Here is a 22494-nt window from a genome sequence, read left to right as displayed (position 1 = left end):
CCGACCGAGCCCCCTTCGCCCTTTCAGCGGCATTACGTCGATCTGCCCGAGTACGAACGGACCTGACGGTGCTTCTCGAAGAATACCCGCCACCAGATCGATTGTCACCATGATTCCTCTCGTCGAATGATTACAGCTGCAGCATTGACACGTGTTTGGAAATACTCATCGCTACTATGTCATCATCGCAAGCCCCTTCGAGCTTGTCGCACAGCCTGGCCATACCTTTTGCGAGTCGGCTGAGCGAACAACTGTCTCAGCGGACCGAAAACACTAAATCAGGCATCGACACCGACCATGCGGTCGACAGGAGCAGGTCGCTAGGACCCCCTCTACGCCCATCGCCGGCCTCACGCTCTCTCTCCGACGCTGCAAAGCCGGTTTCCGCGACCCCCCACCATCCCATCGATTCCCGACCTCCTAGTAAGGATGATTCTTCGCTTTCATCCACCCCGGAGACCCCTCATCGACCGTCTATGCACAGTTTTCCCTTGAACCTGCCCTCCAAAACACCCGGCTCCAGCTCCTTGTCCGCGTCCAACCGTGCCCCGCTTTCGCCAAAGCTCGATTCCTCCCAAATCTATAGCTCGCCGGGCTCAGTGCTGCCCCGCCGCTCACGAGGCCTCGACTTCTCCCGTGCCTGTACCAACCTTCACCATTCCACACTTGCTGAAGCATCGCCAGACTCTTCGCCTACGGTCGGTGGGCGCGGAGTAAATATTCCACAACGTCGCGGGTCGTTGGGATCGGCATCCGCTCATCCGTTCTCAACCTCGAACCCCGGCGACCGAACCGCGATCTCGAGCTCCGTCTCAAGCATCAACATGATGGAGTCGGACACCAGCAGTAGCGAGGAGGATGACGAGCCCATGATTGGCGATCGCGACGACTTCATGATCACCAACACACCGCAAGCGAAGAAGTTTGGAGGCGGAGTGAGCCCTTTCGCGGTGGGCAATGTGTCTAGTCCCGGAAGTGAATGGATGGGTGGCTATTCGCAGGCGGCGGCTAGCCTTATGAGCTTTCAGCGTGCTCGTTTCCGGAAAGGACGCAGTCGGCATAGTTCCAGCAGTGGCAGCTCCAAGCAGAGTCCTGGTCCATTGTCCCCTCCAGTGATGAAAAGTATCGAGAATCCAAACGGCGGTTATTTCGCTGCCCGAGGCAGTGTCTCGTCGCGACGGGGAAGTCTGAGCTTGGGGACGCGGGACTTACGCTTGTCAGACGTCAGTGATGAAGGGGAGCATCGCGGCGTGCGGGGGCAGAGTCCCAATGCATCGAACTCCGAGGGCGGGCCTCTGGGAGTTATACGTCGTGCTGTTACTCGCCGAGGCAGTCTACTGGTAGGTGATTCGGCATTTGATGTAGAGAGACCAGCTACTAACGGTGTATTCCAGCCAAAAACTAAGACTTTCGCCCGCATCAGAGCCGCGTTGATGGAAGAAGGCGCTCCGATCGACAGCGAAGCCAAGCGTGAAGCGGAAGTGATTCGACAAGTTCGAGAGAGTGAACCCGATGTACCGCCCAAATCACCATCGGGAGCTCTTCCATCTCTCGAATCCTTCATGCCATCCACCACCCCACACCTTCCCGAAGACCGACCTGAAACTGCCGGGGCCACCGCAGCCACCCCCGACGAGCCCAAGTTCAGTGACCAAGCCCATCGGAACTCGGGCGGGATCAACTTCTGGAACTCGTTCGACGAGCGATACCGCACTCCGCCGCCCCCGCCCCGCCAGCACGGGGCCTCCTCGGTCTCCGAAGACGACCTACCCATGGACTTCACCCCGTCCACGACGACCACCCAGAATCACAACCACCACGAGTTCGCCAAACCGCACGAACGACCCGGGTCGCGCAGCGAAGCCTCCTCGTCGCACCCCACGCAGACCGGCTTCCTCGGGGAGCAGATCAAGCGCAAACGCCGGCGCGACGACGACTTCGACCCCAACCTGTTCAAACGCCGCGCCGTGTCGCCCAGCATGAGCGCACAGAGCAGCCCGATCATGCCAAACTCGCCCGCCGTGAAGGACACCAGCCCGAATATCTGGGGGGCGCCCCGCTCGAACCTGGGGTCGTTGTTCGCCGACCGGCCCAGCGTCAGCGAGCACGGCGCCCGCCCCACGACCAGCGGCCACTCGGGGAATCCCAAACGAGTAGGCTTACAGGGGATGAACGAGACGAACGACGGGCTCATGAACATGAGTATCGAGTAGCTGTTTTGTGGCGGGAAGAATAAGTTGCATTATGCTGGAGAATTGGGGATGTATCCTGTTACATGGTATTTATCTTCATTTAGCGGGTCCTTGCTTTGTTTTCGGTCGTTTTTGCTGGGTGTTTGGGAAAGGCGTTGGCGGATCTTCTCTGGGTTGTTGCGCATGCGGCGCGTCACTTTCAGTCACTAGTATATATACGCCGCAAATATGTACCCGGCAGAAATAATCTCACTACCTCCATCGACCCTCACAATTCCACTAAACAATTTTGTCCTAGTTCGTGCGCAATTAATCCACTGGCCTAACCTTGTGCGTAGTAGACGAACGGACCAAGGTCGCAGGAGGCTGATGGCCCCGGATTATAAGCGCCATCGTCTCGCATGAGGACTAGGTAGGCTCGTACGTAGTCCACGACACGAGCACTTTCTGACACAACTTTTCGCTCCCTTCTAGAAGGATCCCTTCCCCCCCATCATAACCCATGAGGTCCCTCAAACCCAAACCAACTTCGGGCAGATATACATTCAGAAAGTCTCACCCCCAAACCCGCGGCCCAAACGTCGTCTCATTCCCGCGCAGCTCCAACCACGGCGTCCCCTTGCCGTCGACCGTCCCGCCGCTGACGGTATTACCCCACCAGCTGAATGTGAAACCGGGCAGGGTCAGGGCGAAGAAGATAACGATGGCGGCGACGGCGACGCCCGAGTCCAGCGCCGCCGAGAGCACGTAGTTGTATTTGGCCCACCAGTGGGGGCGCCGGTTCTTTATCAACTGTCACCCGTGGACTTTGTTAGTCGTGTTGCGTTGCGTTTCGGTTTCATCTAGGAAATAAAGTGATGAAGAGGTGATGGAAAGGCTTACCTTGTTGAAGATGAAACTCACCACGAAGGCGGTGGAGTAGTTTATCCCGGTCTACGATTCATCAGTATGGGGTATTTCCGGCGACGGGATAGTGGTTCAGATAGTGACAGGGGAGAGGGGGGGTGGGAAAGGGGGACATACAGCAGGAGGCAGATTGCCCGTCCCCGCGAAGAAAATCGGCCAGTGGATGGCTTTCAGAAGTTTCGAGTTGGGGTACTTCTTGCGGGCGAAGAAGGTCAGGATCGGGAGGAGCGCGCCCAGCCAGAAGAAGTGCAGGAGGCCCGAGTACATGGCTCCGATGTTGTAGAGGCGTGCGGGGCCGATGGCTTTCATGGTGTCTTCATCAGTACTTGCGATTCTGCGGGGAGCAGGGGGTTTTATGGCTCGGGGTTCGAGCTTACCTCCCCAGAAGACGGCGCTGTTGTAGTTGACTCGGCCCTGCGGGCAGGTGAAGTTGTCGGGTTGGTCCTCGGAGCACACGTCTTTGACGTGGCCGAGCATCCAGAGGAGGACGCCGTCTATATTTGGGTTAGTTGAAGGGAGAGGTGGTGGGTTGGGAGGGTGGATGCCGTACTCTGGGTTAGGGTGCCGAGGATGCAGGCGATGAGCTGCGCGACGAAGAGGGTCCGGCGCGGGATCTTCATATATAGCCCCAGCTATACGAGGTGTTCCTTAGATAGGTTCGAGGAGAAAGGATGTGTGGACGCACCTTCATGTCTGCTGCGTAGTACATTGCTTGGCTCAAGCCGGTGTACGCGTAGAACTGGCATTATCAGCATAATACCACAACCCTGGCTGGGCTGCTTACCTTGAAAATCAGCAGCACAAGGGGCTTTCCCTGAAGAAGGTATCCGCAGATAATCTCGCCTAATCCCGTCAAGTTGTTGCTGTTCAGATTGGCAATTGCATACACCGTGCCGACGGGAATCACGTAGATAACCGCCAGAGCCAGTGTGATGAAGAGACCCCAGAAGGGAAGTCCCGTGTGCCAAACGTACTGGGTCATGATGGAAAGACCCACGATTACAACCTGGACACGTTAGACAACCGAGACGCACGAATGGCAGTACTGTACGTACCGTGAGCACCGCATACCACCACCAGGGCACATCGGGATATCGGGACAGCAGTCTCGCGTGGATATCCTTCTTGCTCTGGCCTTTGAACGTGCTGATGATGTCTTTCGTATGGTGCAGCAGGACGTGCGTGATCAGGCAGCTCAAGACAGCGAAACCCACTCCATAGCTGAGCGAGAAGGTGACGGGCAGGAAGATGGGGCTGTACGCTTTGTACTTCGCCTCGTCGAACGTCCCGGTCTCGTCCAGGATACGGCTTGAGTTGTAGAGATTGCCAGTGTTGTCGTACGCGTCAGAGCTCGTCAGAGGCAGGTACGCGGTATACCAGGTGTTGGTGTAGTAGAGAATGGGCGCTACCACGGCGAAGAGGCAGAACCAGCCCGCGAATACGTTGGCCTGAGCCCAGAATGGAATAGTCAGCGGTGAAGTATTGTATGCAATCTGGCTCCAGTCGAACGTGGTGGGTAAATAGCCCAGACCGGTCGTCATTCCAAATAGGTTGTTCAATACTTTGTTGTCTAAAGTAGTGTTAGTGGGCTTTGCCGGTTTGGGGGGTTAGTGGCATACGTACTAGGAGCCGCCCAGCAGACAAAGGCGAAAGTACTGAGTCCCGTGAAGATATACCCAGGGAACCAATACCAGCAGAAGCTTCCGATGCAGACGTACAAGAAGAACCTGTATCGAGAGATCTTCCACCCGTCGGCTATAGGGTTAGCTCCACTGTGCAGTGTTTGGAAAAGTGCGACATTGGCAAGTGTTGAAGGCCAGATCTGATGATCACCATTAGCCAGCCCGTGAGACACCAAACTACCCAGCAATACATACCATCTGCGGTGGCTCAACGATATACCGATAGGTCAAGCCAGCAAGACCCAGCCCGAACAATTGCATGGTCAGGGAGAGGAGAATCTGGTAGCCGACTGGGGTCGACATGTTGAGGTACACTTTCTGTGCTTGGATGATCGCACTGGCCTGGTTTGAGTGCTAGCGTCAGTTACCCCTCAAATACAGACTGCCGAGAGCCGAAGAATCCATACCCAAGATTGATTGAAACTGAGATTCGACATGATCGTGATCACCGCATGTTCCTTGATATTGAAATGATGGTCCGGGTTGATATCCAGCTCCCAGCGACCAATTCTGTACTTCATGATGGGTAGAGCCTTCGCGACGGCGCAACCCACCGGATAACTGATAAGCTGCGCCACGAGCGAGGTGATGGTCACACTAGGGTATCGCATGGAGAAGAACTGGTTCACACCAGTGCCGATCTTGGATGACAGTTAGTATACAAGCTAGATCTCAGCGAGGGGGCAGTACATACCAGAGTGAAAACAACGCCAAGGAACCACATTCGAAATGTGTTGACGGGCAGTGTGGGGTCGTCAGTATTCGGCACATTTGCCCGTACCTCCAAGTATGGGGAGTTGTCGGAGTCAATGGTGTATTCGACGGTACTACTCTCGCCGATGGCGATCTCCAAGGCATCGGCACTATTCAAGGGCTTCTTCGAGATGCCATCGCAAGAGGGACTAGGATCCGCACCATAGTTCTCGACATCTGCGCTATGCAGTGTCTCTGACTGGATATGATTCATGAGAGCACGTATTCCAAGCGAGGTGTGATATACTTATCGCTTGAAAGAGCAAACGAGGACAGAAATTAGACAAAGATTGTTCTCTGGAAGAGATTAAATTCTGTGGCATTCCCTTGCCGGCTTTTGTAGCAAGCGGCGACAAACATCGCTCTTCAAGCGACTAACCGGTAGAATTCCATATCGAAGCGATAGATAAGGCACTAAGCGATGCACTCAATGATGCAGCCAGGTGGTAAGGAAATCAGTAGATTAGAGGCTTGTCCTGATAGAAGAAGGCGGCTGAGGCCGATCTCAACGGGATGGACTATAATGCGGAGTCGAAAACGGGGTAAGCAAATTAAGAAGCGCCATTGGACCTGAAAGCAATCCTCAAGCCACGCGACAACATTTGAAAAGTAAGTAAGGTCCAAGCGGACGAATGACAGCGAGCGGCACCGATAAACCCCGGGTATATCTGGCAGGATGCAATGGTCTTTACACATATCAAGGCCAGGGGCGATCAAGCTCGTATGATAGCAATGGTTGGTCTAGCCCAGGGTTAATCACTTTACCTCATGCACTTGACAATTGACACCATCGTTCCATGCAAGACCAGGCCTTTGATCTGGTCGCATCTATGCTTTGTCGTAGTCTCGTTGGGCCGAGGTCGGCGATTAGGAGCGGCCCCGCCCATCGGAGCTGCAGCCGGACAGAAGCCAGGGAAGCTTTTATCATATCGCTGCACAGTCCAATGCGGGGAACCTTAGGTAAACTATGCGGTGTTAGAGACTTGGAGGCATATCCGCTCTTATCGATAAGCATCGCGTGGACCTTCCTGGCTATACGGTCACCCAGAAAATGGCAATATCTCATGATCCAGCGACTTGGCGTCTTGTGTCCTTATAAGAGTCAGTCTGACAGTGAACCAGCCTGATCTTATCACATTCATTCTTACCTATGAATACGATAAGTCGAGAGGCAGTTCTCTTCGCCGCATAAACCTCTCCAGAGTCGCCACATTCGCCTTCTTATCCCGTCACATACCACGTCCGAGGCCACCACACCGCACGTCCACGATGGTCACGAACGACTCCTCCATCCTAATTGTCGGAGCAGGCACATGGGGCTGTTCCACCGCCCTTCACCTCGCTCGCAGAGGGTACAAGAATGTCACAGTCCTAGACCCCTACCCCGTCCCGTCTGCCATCTCGGCTGGAAACGATGTGAACAAGGTCATTTCTTCAGGGCAATATAGCAACAGAAAGGATGAAATTGAAGTGAATGAGATGCTCGGCGAGCAGGCCTTCCAGGGCTGGCTGAACGACCCCCTCTTCAAGCCATACTACCACGACACGGGCCTGCTAATGTCGGCTTGCACGCCAGCTGGACTGAGCCGCCTGGGTGTCAAGGTCAGACCCGAGGCAGATCCGAACCTCGTCGAAATGACTCAAACAGAGCAGTTCCAGAGTCTCGCACCCGAGGTGCTCAAGGGCGGTTTTCCCGGCTGGAAGGGATTTTTCCTCCGCTCCGGTGCTGGCTGGGCCCATGCTCGCAATGCTCTCGTGGCCGCTGCGAGAGAAGCACAGAGACTTGGTGTAAGATTCGTGACCGGCAACCCGGCAGGCAAGGTGATCACGCTGATCTTTGAGAACAACGACGTCAAAGGCGCCGTCACAGCCGACGGCAAGATCTGGCGGGCGGACCAAACGATCCTTTGCGCTGGTGCCAACGCAGGGCAATTCCTGGACTTCAAAGATCAACTGCGTCCGACCGCTTGGACGCTGGTTCATATCGCGCTGACGCCTGAAGAGCAGCCGCTCTACAAGAACATGCCCGTTATTTTCAACATCGAGAAAGGATTCTTCTTCGAGCCGGATGAGGAGAAGGGAGAGATCAAGATCTGCGACGAGCATCCCGGCTACACCAACATGATCCAATCCTCGGAGGGCAAGTTGCAGAGCCTTCCCTTCGAGATGACGCAAGTGCCTCTGGAGTCCGAAAGGCGAGTACGGGCGCTTCTCGCGGAAACGGTACCTCAACTTGCAAATCGCCCATTCAGCTTTGCGCGCATCTGCTGGTGTGCCGATACTGCAAATCGCGAGTTTATCATTGATCGCCATCCACAACACAAGTCCCTCATTCTGGGTTGCGGCGCTTCAGGCAGAGGTAGGTTCCCTGAATCGCATTTCCTTGGAAAGGGTGCAAGTGCTGACTATCATCATGACTTCAGGCTACAAATATCTGCCATCAATTGGAAGCTTGATCGTCGACGCTATGGAAGATAAGGTTCCGGCGAAGGTCCACGAGCTGATTCGGTGGAGTCCAGAGATTGCCTCCAACAGAGATTGGAATGACACGCTGGGCAGATTCGGAGGTCCAAACAAAGTCATGGATTTTCATGATGTGAAGGAATGGACGAATGTAAGATACAGGGATATATCCAAGTTATAGTGTGGCCAAGTAGAGAAGAGACAATTCCAAAATTTGTAATCCGAGGAATAGGATTTATCCAAACATGCAAGATACAAATCAGTGGTAGACAGGATCAGTGTAGCAGAAGCAAATAAAAACCATGTACCGCCCCTACATAGCTCTAGGGTATCACAGAAGACGACGACGAAAAGCAAGTAAAAAGAATATGATTACCGGCCACGAGGCGACGTCGCCTCGGCAAGTGCATAGGACTCCTCTCTAGCTTCCCATTGGCGCGAAGTCGATCCTATCTGCTGTTCTTCATCGTCCGCAATTTTGGAAAAGCCGTCCGAGCCTGAAATCTCTTCTCTCCCGTAGGGCTCGTCGCATGTGACTGAACGCAGGGGTGGGAAATAGCGGCGGTACGAGAATTGGCCCACAAAGAAGCCAAGGATCGAGCCGCACGTAACATCGTAGACGTCATGACGGTAGTCGTCCAAGCGGGAAATTGCAATCATAAGCGCGCACAAGAGCGGTACGAATGCCACCAGACAACGGCATAGGTCGGTCTTGGGTCGGAAGATGCGCATCTGGCCGCACAGGAACCTATGATCCAGGACTGTTCAGCAGCCTTTCATTATATGATGGAGCTTGGGGAAGCTTACAGTGCCAGGTATCCCAAGCCAGCGAAAGAGAAACTGCTGTGTCCGCTGGGAAAGCTTCTCCATCCTTCTTGAAGAATGTGTTCGCTTGACTGCGTGCACACAGTCCATGCGACCAACGACTCTGCCGGGGTTCCCTTCTTGGGAAGGCAGCGCGAAATCAAATCCGGTCGCGGTCGACCAACAGAGTTTTTAATTATATCGGTAATGAGTGATGTCAACATGACAGCGATCAGGAAGCCCAGCAGGGTGACTTGAACTTTGTGAGGGGAGGGTCGGAACGTCGCAGCCCAAACGAGGAGGATCAGGAATGGAATGACTCCGGCGTAGACGATGGACCAGACTAGAGGCCAGTAGTGAGCACACGAGCGTAGCTATCGCTTGGGAGTATGGCAGATCCTACCGACAGGGACTCTCTCGACGACGGCGAAAGGATACTGGATTGCCTTGTTGTCCAAGGAGAACATGCGGTGGAAGGGAGTCACAAATAGTTGTATCTATACATGCGCAATCAATTTAGCCTTCAACAAGGTAGTCACCGGAACGAAGCGTGTGCCTACCAATATCCAAAAACCGATAATACACGCCAGGGCGATAGTGTCCAGCACAGGGTACGATCGCTGATATAGACGAGACATCGTGCCGGTTAATTCGCTCTGGTGAGTCAGAGGGGATGCTGTACCAGCAGCAAAACCATTGCGAGACATATTCAAAGCATTCAACTAGATGAAAGTAGGCCTTGCAAGGCCGGCAAAACGTCAGCGCCGGAGAGGGTGGGTGTTATGGAAGTAAATCATAGAGGAGGATCAGCGAAGCGGAGATGGAAAGTGGCCGCGCTGGCCGCCTGCTGAGCACGGACCAACTCCGCCCGGTCTCCGCACTCCGCCGCCTCAACCGAACTTGACTCTTCCGCTCCATCTGAATCCTAGACGCAATCGTCGAAACAAGTGAGCCTTTGACAATTGTCCCTGTGATTGGAATACCTCACAGTTAGAATGGCCGAAGCAGGGCAACCACGGACTCTTACAACGGCCTTCACTCCGCCCCCGCCGTTATGGAAACACTTCACCCCCGACAACATCAAGAGACTGGAACAAATCAAGAAAGAAGCTTCCAAAGGCGAGGATGGCAAGCCGCGGAAGAAGAAATGGACGCCAGCTGAACTCCACGAACTGGATATTCCTCCGGAGCTACGATTCCTCGTACCACCAGCAATCCCGACGTCCGGACATTACAGCGTTTTCGGGGAGCTTCAAAGTGTTTGTCCTCCTACCCCCCGCAGATGATGGGCCTGCTACTCATAACCATCTAGTTGTCAACAGCACTACCATCGCTCCAAGAGCAAGGAATCACACAGCTCTACCCCTCCACCCCGCCTGCCGAGAGCAATCAACAAACACCATCCGAACCGACACGACCGCTGAACCACGCATACTATCTACTCAAAATCAGCAAGTCCCTCCTATTGAACTTCCTAGAATTCGTCGGCATCCTCTCGGTCGCTCCGGAGCAGTTCGAGGCCAAGGTGGAAGACCTGCGCAATCTGTTCATCAACGCCCACCACCTCCTGAACCTCTACCGGCCGCACCAGGCTCGCGAGTCGCTGATTATGATGATGGAAGAACAATTGAACCGAACGAAGCAGGAGATCGAAGAAATGGACAAGCTCAAGGCAGAAATTACTGGAGTTCTGGAGCGGCTCGAGGCGGACGGCCAAGCTGCGCAAGCGTCAGCGCAGGCCGACAAGGATAGCAAACAAAGCCTGGCCACAGACGAGCAAGCCGTTGAGGACGCAAAAATGATCTGGGATCTCTTGGACGAGAAAATCAGTAGCTGAGCATTGTCTTCAAGATTGCTCTTCATCATTCTACGTTCCGCAGCTTGGCGTTACTGTGCTAAAGAGCGCGAATTAACCCCAAACCAGCTCCAATGAGAGACAAACTGGCAAAATGATCATAACCCAAGAACTAATGGTCAAAGCCACAAAGTTCCACCGAGAACTTCAGGTTATGCCGGCCAGCGCGACCTGCTCCTCCGCGCTGAGCGGAGCTACCCACATCAACCCCGGGCCGTCATTGTTCCTCGTTTAATCACGTGTCGCACTAATCCCGCGCCTTTAAATTCCTCCTCATTTTTTCTCCCGCCGTGATTCTTCATGATACCTCCTCGGTCAAGGTTTTATGATGGCCTACTGCAGCAATGCAATCAAATGAACAATTTCAAACCGTTGTTTTTTGTTGACAGCATTAATGGTAAGTTCTACCAGAACACCCACCCGCATCCTCAATCCTACTATGATGATTTGCGTCTATTTATGTTTCAACCCCATCTGAGAGTACTTGGTACTTTTTGATTACAATTCACGCATCCTTCATTCGCATTCTTCTGAAAATAAGCTTTCAAAAGCTTGTCTTGCCTAAATTTCAGCCATTACTGTCGTTCAAGTTTCTTGGATCGCATCGCTGACTTGTCCCAGTTTCCAGGATCCCTTGCTACAGCATATGGTGATTATAGCTCCAATGAATATGAAATCTTGCATATGAAATCTTGTCTCCTTCCGTAGTTTGTAATAGGTCTCTTGTCGCTTCTTGTAGCAGCGTATATCTAATGATCGCAAAGTGTCATGCCCTAATTGAAGCATGAATGTTTTTGTTCGCTTGCCTCTCTCACTGTTTCTCCACCCCTTATATAGCTGAACCCATTTGAATCGCTAGTCTCCCTTCCTATACATCTACCTAATGTCTATACAAGCACCCTCTAGACAACAGACCCCAATAAAACAACACTCGTGAAGTAAAGCAGTAATGAAACTCCTACCCGCGCAAACCAGCGCCTCACGCCGTACCCCTCTAACAGAAATATCTTCAAGAGATAAGAAGCAAAACAAAGAAGAGAAAAGAAAATTAAGAAATTACGCAGCGGCCCGCTCATTCCAGGCCTTCTCGATCGCGCAGCTGGCGAGTCGATACAGCTCCGTGACGAAGTCGGCCACCATCTTGATGTGCACGATCTCGTTGACGGAGGCGGGCTGGCGCAGGAAGATCCGCTCCATCATGCCCTTGGCTGTCTTGAGGAGGCCCAGGTCCTTAGTGGCCTGCGGGTCGGTGGGGTTCTGGAGGATGTTGCAGAAGATGGCGAGGAGGGCGGACATGGGGTAGAAGATGAGGGTCCTGTTGGGGGTTAGGGATTGCTTTTAGCGCCGAATGCTGACTGGAGAAGTAGAAGAGACAGGGGGAAAGAAAGGCCGGGTGGATTGGCTGAGTGGGTGGGGGAAGGGGTCTAACTAACCAGAATATACCCGCGACCAGAACATGTTCCGACGCCTGGAGATACAGCAAGGTGGAGCGGCTCGCTTCCACCGAGAGGGCCAAACTGGAGTTCACGCCGTCCATGATGCCAAACTGGTCCTTCGTCCAGGACTGGCAGCGGCTGCTGGCCTGGTGGATGATGGTCATGCACAGGTGGTAGTTCAGCCGCAGCATCACCTTGTGCATGTTGGCGTCCGGGTCTGGGGTTTCCTGGGAGAAGGAGAGCGTGGGGCGCCACTGCTGCGGGATCGAGAGCCGCCAGCGCTCGAGCTCGTCGTCCAGCTCGCGGATCTCCTTCAGGAGCTCCGCGTCCGTCTTCTTGAGCGCCCGGAACGAGTACAGCGTGCTGTACGCCCGCGACTTGATGATGCTGAGCCGGATGTCCACCGGATAGAGCGGATCCTCGTCCGTCTTGCGGATAGGCTGCATGCAATCGACGCCGTGCGCATGTAGGACGTCCATGTAGTTGGGGGGCAAGGTCAGGTCGCAGTTGTCGTCGCTGAAGGTCTGCGGCTGCCCCGTCCGCAGCGAGACGTCCTTCTCGAACGTGTAGCAGAGCCAGAAGATGCGCCGGATGTGCTGCTGGGTGCGCACGCTGGTCTCGTCCGGTAGTGACGCCAGGTATTCGGGCGAATAGCAGAAGGCCGTATGACCGCCAAGTATGAAGATCATGCGAGCGGCCAGCCCGCCGTAGTAGTTTGCGGATTGTAGGTTACCGGTCACAAGCTCGTACACTGCCTACGTATGGTTAGCAAACTTTATGCACTTCCTTGTCTCCTTTATAAGCAGCAAATAACAGCGAGAGACACATTGACAGCATCGCTTGCTTGGGTAGATGATGGGAGAAGCAGAATGCACAGTCCCGAAGGCATGGACTTACCAGCATAGTAATCACTTGCAGTCCTTCCAGAGAACTGGTTTCTTGCAAAATCTGAGGCACGAAATACTGCGCTTTGACAATATAAGCCTCGTTATCTATGGGAGCCAACTCTCTTTGTAGTTCATACTCAGGGGTTGGTATGAGACTTGCAAAAGCCACGAATGCAAAGATAGAAGCTCGAACGCTTGCCCTCTCATGTGAGATTTGGCCATGTGGCTGCTCGTATGCTGCATTAATGGTTTCCATGTACAGAACCGGATCCAAGACCGGGAAGATCAGCCGCATCAGCGACGTGGAGAACATGTTGAAGTAGCTCTCGACAATGTGCCGTTCTGGGAGCTCGAATGCGTTCTCTGTGGTGGAGGTCATCATCAGAGCATCGTAGTTGAACGCTCTCTGTCGTTCCCACGGGGTCTTAACAGAACTGACTAGCCTGCTGAATGAGACATTCTGGCCCGTCTTTGCCTGAACCCATTGCCGTCCCTCAGGTAGCAATAAGGGAATACCGGTGAACAGATTGAACACCCCGAGCTCGCGCCCTGCAAAGTGCAGAGCCACCGATGACGAGCCCGAGTTCTGCTTGTAAGGCGTAGGTGACGCGTCAGAGGATAAGTCTGGAGCACTGCTTGGTGCACGAATCTGAAAACTGTCGTCTCTTACGGCAAGGGCTGCTTGACATTAGTCCACGAAGACAACAGAGGCTTTGTTCGGTCAAACGAACCCGATTCTTTCATCAACTTGCTGCCCAGGAGCTTCTCTATCCGCTCAATTCGCTCGGCAAGATCTGATGACTCTCCCGGACTAGCATTCCTACGATTGATTAGGTTTCCGCGGCTCAAATGGGTTTCTTGTGGATTCGGTGGCCATGCATACCCCCTTACAGGTTTGGCGATCTTCCGCTTCCTCACGGTCACCCTTTCAAACGTGCACGGAATGTCATGATGACTACACCAGTTACATTGCGGCTGTGCGCCGTCACATTTGATCTACAGGGTGTCAGAGACCAGAGAGTGCAGTCCAGGTGGCGAGGCAGACCTTTCTTTTGAAGCACGAGTCGCAGGCCCTCGCGATACGTTTCCTAGGCCTCCGAGTTTCCTCGTCAGACTTCTCTGCCGAAGTCGGCGAAGGATACATTTAGCAAGATGTTTTGAATACTTGAAGCAGCCTATAAGTGTTGTTGCAATCTATAGAGGTCTGATATGCTAGAAGAAAAGGTTGCACAACCACAGAAGATCGGATGAGGAAACAGGGACTTCCGACGGTTGCCGCTGACAAATCTCCTCGTGGCAAGTTTTCGCTGCCTTGTGTGCTTTGTAAGCGGACCGCAACTTGAGGGCTCGGCCATAAAAAGAACCTCAATGTATATGGATTGTACTCAAAGCCATACGAAACCTTTTGGGAATGATTCAAATAATTATTAAGATAAACAGGGCCAGGCTAAAGACAAAGAAAAGTGTACGAACAGCCCACTTACCCGCAATAGCACTGTGCTATTCTATCCCTGCAGCTCCTAGCCCCCGCCAGCGTTTTCTAAGTCTCAGATGTTCAGACCCCCGAGCCAATTTTTCGTCCAGAAGTGTCATTGCGGTCACTCGATGCCTAATCGTCGGCGAAAAGACTGCCACTCATGTACTTAAACCCAGTATCACAAGCGACCGTGACGACCGTCTTGCCCGGCCCCAGCTCTTTAGCTAGTGCAATAGCAGCGACAACATTCAACCCCGTCGACGTGCCCACCAACAAACCCTCTTCTCTCGCAAGACGCCGACACATCGCACGGGCGTCTTTCTCCGGGATGCCGCGCGCCTCATCATAGAGCTCCCGATCCAAGTGCGCGGGCATGTACCCGAGCCCAATCCCATCCACCTGGTGCGTGCCAGCGCGACCTTCGGTGATGACGGGAGAAGACGCCGGCTCCAGCACGACCACGCGCGTCCGGGGCCATTGGGCCTTCAAGACCTTGGAGACGGCCATCGCCATGCCCGCTCCGCCCACAGCGCCGCAGAAGGCATCGATGCCGTTGGGAAACTGCTGAAGTAACTCTCTGCCGATGCCCTCGTACCCGATCAGAGCGTCGTGGTTGGTGGCCTGGTTCGTGTAGAAGTAGTTATCGCCGGTGTCGGCGATCTCTTGTGCGCGCCGCATCATGGATGGGACCAGATCGGGCGTGATCTGGCCTGAGGGACTATGGATGAGCTCGACCTCTGCGCCTAGGGCACGCATCGTCCGGATCTTTTCCTTGGCGAAGGCGTCGGACGAGACCACGAGGAACTTGTAACCCTTGACGGCGCAGATGAAGGCGAGCGCGGAGCCGGTGCTCCCTCCCGTGGCCTCGACCACGGTCATTCCGGGTCGGAGGTCTCCGCGGCGCTCGGCCTCCTCGATCATCGACCGCGCCATTCGATCTTTGTGCGAACCGGTAGGATTGCCGGTTTCGATTTTGAGGAAGACGTCGGCATGGTTGTCGGGAACGACTTTGCGGAGGCGGATTACCGGCGTGTTGCCGATCAGGTCTATACTGGAGGTTGCGGGTGCGACGGCCATGGTGCTTGCTCTTGCAGTACGGATACTGAAGTGTGTTGGCTGAGGATTGGGAAACTTCTAGTGGTCGAGGCCATAGATTCCAATAAAACAAGCTCGTACTTGTAGATGGATCAGAATGAGTCACGCCGATGTATACCCGAGTTTGTTCCACTTGTTAATCAATAAGAGCGCTAAATAAGGAAACGCGAGGGTCTCGACCCTCGAATCGAACATGAGAATGAGTGTGCGGAGACAAGCCAAGAAAGAGTCATGCCAAGACTAACCGCGGAAAAGTCATCACAAACAGCTGCAGATAATTCCACCCCAAAACAGAAAACAGTAGAAGATATAGGTCATCAAATGGACCCTGTACTGTACAAGCTTATACATATACTGAGTTCTTGTTCATGAAACGGCATTCACAAAAAATGCAGTATGGCACGGCCGATATGTTGCCCCCTACCTGACTGGATTGGAGTCAAATGAGCGCTCAAGCACCTTGACAAGTGCAGGGGGAGTCGAGGTATCTATAGGCCAAGTCGTTGCCGACTGGTGCAGAGGTGTCATGTTACTGCTGACATTGGTGGCTGTTGTCTCATTCCCAATTGTTGGAGGACTATCCGATACCTTTTTCGATCTTCTGCCAACACTTTTGGTCTTAGAAGATTTGGTCGGAGTAACGGATGGCTCTTGACCTGGCCTCACTCTGACTTCCCTCCCTTCGCGAGGAGTTGGAGAAGACTTAGGTGTCTTGGTATCGGTTCTCTTTGGAGTCGACGGCGGGGTTTTGTCCGCGGCTTTCTTCCTGTGAGACTTAGTCGGGGTAGTGCATGACTCCTTGACTGAGTCTGCTCTGGCTTTACTCTCTTTGCGAGGGGACTTGGATGCTTCGGTCCCTTCAATCCGGGCTATCTCGCGGTTCGGCACAAATGATATCCAAAGGAGCAATATAGCAGAGACGCCAAGGTCAAAGACTACTCCGAGCGACAATGATAGTGCATACGCCTTGAATATTGCGTTTGACGATGCTGGCATGAGTGGAAAGTGATGTAATATGGCGGGAATGAGAAGCCTCAGACAGATGATTGCCAAAAGGCATCTGGCGGGCTTTGTCAAGGAGTGGGATGCGCGAGTGTCCTTGATTAGAGCAAGGACGGATTGATATTTGTAAGTCGCCGATGTTGGATTGGCCCATGCTTCCCATCCTGCTCGAATACAACAGTCTATTGACTGCGAGTCTGATGTAACGGTCCGGTTGGTCTCGCACGTTTTGCACAAGAAAAGCTTCGAAGGCTGGCTTCCGAACAAGTCCAGTCGGTCTTTCCAGACAGTCTTCAACACCCCTGTACTGGTATATGGCTCATACGTTTGCAGCCATGTCTGCCAAGATTTAATGAGTGCAGACGCATCTGTTTCGTCAGCCTTGAAGTACTCTCTGTGCCTCGTTCCACACCTGCAGACATCGTCAGATTGCAGGTTGTGTAGTTCGATCAAGACCAGTCGCTCCACACATTGGTACCCTCTGAAGGAGCCGGCATGGTTCAATTTCCAGTTTGTGCGCTCGCAACGGCTTTTGTGTTGCTCTCCTCGTTTTTCGGGATCGATCGCTTGGCCGACCTTCACAATGTTGCTGGTTCCGGGCTCTGGATCTGGATTATAGAACGTGTACACATACCCGGGCTGATCGTCACACTTTTTGCTTAGTGCTTCAATCATTTTTTTGATAATCACATCCTGACTGAGATGTTTCACTTGAATCACATCGGGTTCCTCTGTATCGGAGTCGTACTCTGAATCTGAGGGCACTAGGGTTTCTCCCTCTTCACTGATGCTGTCATTCGGGGATGGCAGGCCATAGGACTCCTGACTCTGGTAGAAAGTACTATGCGGCTCAGTTGGCATTTCAGGCGTTTTGTGAGAACGACCGGTCCCTTGCTTTACGCGATTCTGCCATCTTTGATCGTTGATTGGATTTGAATGACCCCTGCGTGTCGGGGTTGCGGCTGTAGGATCTCCTTGTGGTCCGTCAAATGATTCTCGAGGGGCGTTGACGACCAGATCAATCCGAGTCTCTGATGGCAAGCGAGACTTTGTCTGGTCATCACGAACAGGATTCTTGTTCCCGGAATAACCCCTCACGTGGGTAACAGCAAAAGGGAACCAAGTCGACATTGCTGAATGCTAGGCCTCGAAAATTGGCTACAGATTATACCGATCAGTATAGCCATGTTGTCGCTTATATAGCACCTTCGCTCGGCTTCAACCATCCTGAGAGCTGACTTCGGCTGAGGGGTAACGAAAATGTAGCGTGTGAGGCTGTACCCCTGTCGGTACATGACTCTCCCCAAATATCTTCGCTCGTGACAGGGGCCAATTCCCCTTAAGATGCAAAGCTAGCAAGGGTTGATAGTGCTGGACTGGATTTATACCTGGAGAGGTGCAGTAGCCGAGACGCTGGCCCGGTTAGCCTGCCGTTAGCTTCGCGTAGCTCGCCATACTTGACCCCCAAGCGCTTATGTGTGGCTTGACTTTGAGGCGCATCAGCCATGAGGTTACATCTGACCTTTCACCCAATAGCAGTCAATGACCTCAGGTTGTTGCTATCTTTAGGCCCCAGTGTTTGCGGTGGTCACCGATACCTGCCTTGAGGTGCTGGCCAACGTGCTGTGGCGGTGCTGGCCTCACCAGCGTTGATACTTACTTCGACACCCAATTATGTGGTGGCTCGACCTGATCTTCTCCCTCATCGTTTCTGTCCTGTCAGCGAATATGGGAACTGCTGGGCCGTGGCTCCATTATAGAAGAGAACGAGACTGGAACTATTGAGAAAAAAGAAGTCTTTGATTCAGAAAATGAAAACAGATAAACGCTATGTTGAGCAATCAATGAAGGGATATTCAGACAGGGGGAAAAGCATCATGTCATCAAACGTCGATCTGTTACCCATACACACGAGAACACCACACACAGATTCGAAAGACCGGACAAATAGTTGTGTTGCTATCCGTTGAAAAAAGGAGGTCGGTCGCTATGCTAGGAGTATTCGTGGCGCAGCAGTATATACTAGTGCTTGTGCAATAGCGGGATAAGTGTAAACGCTAGTTCTATGTGTCTGTTAGTTACATATTCCAGTCGTAATCCTCTGGGTTGAAACAGCATACCACATCACGGTGCAGATACAGCAGTCGCATTCCTCGTCACCACAATCACAGCCAAAGCAAGGCTTGGATACTGTCTTGATGGGTTTCCTGATCGAAGACCCCGAGCTGGAGGAGGGGAGTGTGAAGTTGACGGGAGAATAGAAGGATCCGACGCTCATTGTGGGCGATGTCTAATGGAAGTATCGAGTGTGGTTTGGTTCAAGCTAGATTGCAACAGGAAACTTTGGGGATAGGCTGGTTGGAGAATAAGGGATCAGGAACAGAGAAGGGCGAATAAGTATGGAAGGGAACGAAGAGTTGGGGAGAGAGAGAGAGCGACCAACGGTCGGGCCCAGCCATCAACGTCATACGTGGGTCACGATCCTCAGGCTGTCAGGCTGTCAGGCCGTCCGCCAAGCCTTCTTTCTTCGTGCGGTCTACAGAGTAGCGTCAACAACAACCATACAACAGCCATGTCAGTTTCTACTAATCTACATCTCCCCTGCATTTTCATATTTGTCATATCTGTCTAAGTGAGAGATTACATTTTCTATATTCTACACTGACTCCTATTTCCTAAAGCCTCGGGTGGAAGACTGCTGCCCTCCCGTCCGCCTTCGCAGTGAATGTGCGAGCGACATTGATGAAGTCGTCCCACTTGGCGCCCGACGGCATCGGAGCCGTGCAGTACGGCTCAATGCCGAGATCATCGAGATGCCTGTTAAGTTGTGACATGACAGCATCGCATGCTGTACTCTCCATTTCATACTGGGCAGCTCTGCTCAGCTCCAAACACTCCACGTACCAGCTGGAGTCGCTTCTCACCGCTTCCGACTCATACATGGCCAACAAGTCACCGTCAATCCCCCCCGCTTAGCAGCAATCTCAAAAGCCATGCGCTGTCCGATTGCCAGCATCATTGGTCGACATCGAGGCAGGATGAACTTATTGTACTCAGGACTTCTGTGACCCTTGAAGGTTTCGAGCAGCTCCCGTAACTCAGCAATGAGACCGCTCTCATGCTTAGCCAACAATGACGTGGGGTTTTCTGCTTCGGGGATCTCACAACGTTCGAGTAGGATCTCTGTGGCATGACCTAATAATAGCTCAGATGGGGTCATACCCAATGGTTCAATAGGTCAAACGTGACTTACGGATGCAAAGAACTAGAAGCTCTCCTTCTGCAATGCTTGTACATCGTGTCAGAGACTGACCTATGTCAATATAACGGCCCGGCAATCGAGCAGTCACAACAGCGTACCTCCACGTTTGCCATCTGATTCTCGGGAAACATCGCCTGCGCACCACTTCTCTCGACTAAAGCACTGAGGCTTTCTTGTCCATTGAATACGAACAGGGACTTGAGCGCCGCACTGAGTGCATGGCTAGACATAATGCTGAGGGACTAATTGTTCTGCTGGGACACTACCCACTCCACTAGCGGTTCCATGACGGCAACGTGGGCCAAGGCACGCGCGATCGGCAGCTGCTGAGTCCTGAAGTTGAGAATCGGGACCCTGTCCCCCTTAACACCCTCCTGGACCGTACGCTGTTGGCTGTACTTTCCTGCAATAAACGCAGCACATTTCAAGAAAGGGATAGTCCATAGACTCAGGGCCAGGGATCCAAGCCGGAGCTGGCCAATAGCGAACAGGAATTGAGCACGCAGGTTTCCAGGCTTGGCCAGGTCTCCAAGCATAGCACTTGCTTTCAGACGCACATTATCAAAGGTCGTCAGGCTATGATCGAGCATTTCGCCGCAGCCTATTGGCGGAAGGAGCCTGAAGAAATTAGACAATGGTTAAGCCTCTAGGCACTTGATGGACACTTGCCATGACTTGACACCTTGGCACATCCGATAACCGTCGTTGATGGGAACCACGAAGGGTCGAATCCCTCGATCTTCTCCTTCGACGAGAAGGCGTGCCATGACCAGCGCAACTCGAGGAATTCCCGCCATCGGCATGGATGGTGGCATGAACCTGCTCTTCTTAGCATTCGCATTTTCCGTTGTTGCCATTTTTCACATACTTGGCCGCGTTCCGGTTCGGGGTGTTCAAAATAAACCCGCCGTCAGAGTTCCATGAGGCAGTAGTCTCCAGATTTCTTGCATCACACCTATGACCAACTTCGTTCAGCATGAAAGCCCCACTGCAGACAAGACATACTTGAGCAAGAGTTTTACACAATTGTTTTCCAAGGCTTACCATATATCAAACTCAAGAAACTCCCTGATAAGAGGCTCCAGATCCGGTCTTTTCTTCACATAGGTGGCGAGAGTGCCCACGACGAGGTTATACTGTATGCTCAGATTGATGTGCGCGACCGGATCCCGTACGATGATACCATCCATGTGAGCACGCTGGGACTTTGGTGAAACACGAACGACGTCGTCCAAGGTCAATGCTAGACCACATTAACCTGGAAGCTTACGTTTGGGTTTGGCTGACCCCAATGTTTGGCAATGGCCCTGGCTCGCAGGTAAGAAAGCTCCAGACGTTCTTTCCGTGGGGCATTCTTGTAATGGAGCTGAAAGAGCTCAGTTGAGAGAAGATCAATAGTTGATAATGGCTGCATGGTAAAGCGCTCCATCCTCTGAATTCGAAATAAGCACACTTGACCTTGACTTCCAAGGGATGTAACGTACTATTTGTACGCGGTTATGCAACCCTGCGTCGTGAAATTTGCCTTACAGACGACCTATACCACCAGCTGGTTGCCAGCTAAACTGTAACAGCATCTCCAAAGCACAGAAGGCTTTGCCGAATGAAGCATTATACTTCAGAATCTCGGCTAAACTCAACCATGCCGGTTTAGGTTTTTTGGGTTTTCGGATCCAGGCTGTACTCCGACAAGATTAGGAAACCTTCCTTCTAATCAAGGATTAGGAAAAGCTTACTTGTTTTCAATAATGTATATCTGGAATAAGAAACAATATACAGCCGAACCTGGACACATATCAAGCTTTGGTAATAATCTTTCTGTTTAAGCCGTCTTTAAACTGGTCTACCGACTGGCATTTAAATTCACGCCAAGGCTTCTACATATCATGTCTGACGCATACAGCTGTTTGTTCTCGTCCGGCTTCGATAATCTGCTACACAATCTATGGCTCAATTGGCCTCATACTCTGTATTGACCTCGAAGATCTGGATTGGCGTAACAGACCATGGTTAGCATATTGCCATAACGAGCGACTACTACTATAGTTTCACATCCCGGACCCATGGTAATACTCACGCAACGCAGCGTGACATGCCATATGGTCAGGACTAACGTACGCCAAGGATCTCACGCGATGGAAATGCAGCCCACTTTCTACCATCAGAGCTACATCATCGCACCGATTGTGAAAGGTCCCGAAAGCTTGAGGGGGGATTTGCCAGCGAGTAAGCAGTGCTTTCTTGCCGGAGGCAATAGCAACCTGCAGATTATCCTGCTAGTTCAACTCCGCTAACAAGACGAAGGCGCATGAACTCTGTTTCCTGGAGAACATCCACCGGACCCGGGCTAATTCGAAGAAGCTCTCGGCTCAAAGCCCCGAACCATAAACTGATTACTGCCGATCTACGACCGCGCCGTGGCCTTGTCTATATTCCATGGTAGGAACACCAATATCGAGGTTTGTCTGCAAATCAAGAAACTTCCGAACTTCTTGGACAAACAAGACACTTCCAGCCGTGAGTATCATGGGCCTTGAAAATAGGATCAATGGAGTCCGCGAGCAAACAGGATCATTGCAGTCCAAATGCAACGCAAACACCCACAAGCAACCCATTCATCTCGGTCATCTAAACAAGCAAGTCGCCTCCTTGACACAGATACATCCATCCAAGTCAACTA

General features: G+C 52.6%; 9 protein-coding genes across 9 annotated transcripts; 3 read left to right on the top strand and 6 right to left on the bottom strand.

The window, feature by feature from the left end:
* Positions 1-176: 176 nt before the first annotated feature.
* Positions 177-2213, top strand: BO82DRAFT_399073 (uncharacterized protein; the record flags this gene model as incomplete). The annotated part of the gene is made up of 2 exons (XM_025639080.1): positions 177-1340; positions 1395-2213. The coding sequence occupies 2 exons, from the start codon at positions 177-179 to the stop codon at positions 2211-2213; spliced, it is 1983 nt and encodes a 660-aa protein (XP_025495325.1).
* A 534-nt stretch (positions 2214-2747) lies between these two features.
* On the bottom strand, positions 2748-5747 carry optE (small oligopeptide transporter, OPT family; the record flags this gene model as incomplete). The annotated part of the gene is made up of 12 exons (XM_025633014.1): positions 2748-2984; positions 3075-3125; positions 3216-3400; positions 3476-3592; positions 3649-3730; positions 3784-3837; positions 3883-4104; positions 4154-4668; positions 4722-4920; positions 4976-5122; positions 5188-5421; positions 5475-5747. 12 exons carry the CDS (start codon positions 5745-5747, stop codon positions 2748-2750), a joined length of 2316 nt encoding a protein of 771 aa, XP_025495324.1.
* Positions 5748-6579: 832 nt separating this feature from the next.
* On the top strand, positions 6580-8223 carry BO82DRAFT_351467 (NAD(P)/FAD-dependent oxidoreductase). Its single transcript, XM_025634429.1, has 2 exons — positions 6580-7892; positions 7957-8223. The coding sequence occupies exons 1-2, from the start codon at positions 6803-6805 to the stop codon at positions 8175-8177; spliced, it is 1311 nt and encodes a 436-aa protein (XP_025495323.1). The 5' UTR covers positions 6580-6802; the 3' UTR covers positions 8178-8223.
* BO82DRAFT_328511 (phosphatase PAP2 family protein) lies at positions 8144-9580 on the bottom strand. Its single transcript, XM_025633013.1, has 4 exons — positions 9361-9580; positions 9204-9297; positions 8804-9143; positions 8144-8744 (listed from the first exon to the last, which is right to left on the bottom strand). The coding sequence occupies exons 1-4, from the start codon at positions 9505-9507 to the stop codon at positions 8369-8371; spliced, it is 957 nt and encodes a 318-aa protein (XP_025495322.1). The 5' UTR covers positions 9508-9580; the 3' UTR covers positions 8144-8368.
* A 215-nt stretch (positions 9581-9795) lies between these two features.
* Positions 9796-10637, top strand: med7 (mediator complex subunit MED7; the record flags this gene model as incomplete). The annotated part of the gene is made up of 2 exons (XM_025636837.1): positions 9796-10059; positions 10113-10637. 2 exons carry the CDS (start codon positions 9796-9798, stop codon positions 10635-10637), a joined length of 789 nt encoding a protein of 262 aa, XP_025495321.1.
* Positions 10638-11711: 1074 nt separating this feature from the next.
* On the bottom strand, positions 11712-14122 carry BO82DRAFT_275883 (putative C6 transcription factor; the record flags this gene model as incomplete). Its single annotated transcript, XM_025631130.1, has 6 exons — positions 11712-11970; positions 12089-12846; positions 12989-13613; positions 13682-13789; positions 13862-13974; positions 14024-14122. The coding sequence occupies 6 exons, from the start codon at positions 14120-14122 to the stop codon at positions 11712-11714; spliced, it is 1962 nt and encodes a 653-aa protein (XP_025495320.1).
* Positions 14123-14364: 242 nt separating this feature from the next.
* Positions 14365-15834, bottom strand: BO82DRAFT_351463 (PLP-dependent cysteine synthase family protein). The gene has a single exon (XM_025634428.1). It carries the CDS (start codon positions 15530-15532, stop codon positions 14588-14590), a length of 945 nt encoding a protein of 314 aa, XP_025495319.1. The 5' UTR covers positions 15533-15834; the 3' UTR covers positions 14365-14587.
* BO82DRAFT_199579 (uncharacterized protein) lies at positions 15752-17787 on the bottom strand. The gene has a single exon (XM_025630593.1). It carries the CDS (start codon positions 17681-17683, stop codon positions 15971-15973), a length of 1713 nt encoding a protein of 570 aa, XP_025495318.1. The 5' UTR covers positions 17684-17787; the 3' UTR covers positions 15752-15970.
* A 1440-nt stretch (positions 17788-19227) lies between these two features.
* Positions 19228-21228, bottom strand: BO82DRAFT_371982 (acyl-CoA oxidase; the record flags this gene model as incomplete). Its single annotated transcript, XM_025637298.1, has 9 exons — positions 19228-19523; positions 19580-19747; positions 19806-19860; positions 19913-20024; positions 20058-20432; positions 20478-20633; positions 20683-20802; positions 20859-21057; positions 21102-21228. 9 exons carry the CDS (start codon positions 21226-21228, stop codon positions 19228-19230), a joined length of 1608 nt encoding a protein of 535 aa, XP_025495317.1.
* Between the last annotated feature and the right edge of the window lie 1266 nt (positions 21229-22494).

The sequence above is a fragment of the Aspergillus uvarum genome (genome assembly GCF_003184745.1).
Source record: "Aspergillus uvarum CBS 121591 unplaced genomic scaffold BO82scaffold_8, whole genome shotgun sequence".
Classification (NCBI taxonomy): Eukaryota; Fungi; Ascomycota; class Eurotiomycetes; order Eurotiales; family Aspergillaceae; genus Aspergillus; species Aspergillus uvarum.
Note: the sequence above shows the minus strand (reverse complement) of the source record. Positions and strands in the feature narration are given on the sequence as shown.

Coding starts and splice junctions, on each gene's coding strand:
- BO82DRAFT_351467 (XM_025634429.1), top strand. CDS start 6,803: ATGGTCACGAACGACTCCTCCATCCTAATTGTCGGAGCAGGCACATGG. Junction 7,893..7,956: donor TTGCGGCGCTTCAGGCAGAG/GTAGGTTCCCTG, acceptor TCATGACTTCAG/GCTACAAATATCTGCCATCA.
- BO82DRAFT_328511 (XM_025633013.1), bottom strand. CDS start 9,507: ATGTCTCGCAATGGTTTTGCTGCTGGTACAGCATCCCCTCTGACTCAC. Junction 9,144..9,203: donor CGTCGAGAGAGTCCCTGTCG/GTAGGATCTGCC, acceptor ACTGGCCTCTAG/TCTGGTCCATCGTCTACGCC. Junction 8,745..8,803: donor GGCTTGGGATACCTGGCACT/GTAAGCTTCCCC, acceptor CCTGGATCATAG/GTTCCTGTGCGGCCAGATGC.
- BO82DRAFT_351463 (XM_025634428.1), bottom strand. CDS start 15,532: ATGGCCGTCGCACCCGCAACCTCCAGTATAGACCTGATCGGCAACACG.
- BO82DRAFT_199579 (XM_025630593.1), bottom strand. CDS start 17,683: ATGTCGACTTGGTTCCCTTTTGCTGTTACCCACGTGAGGGGTTATTCC.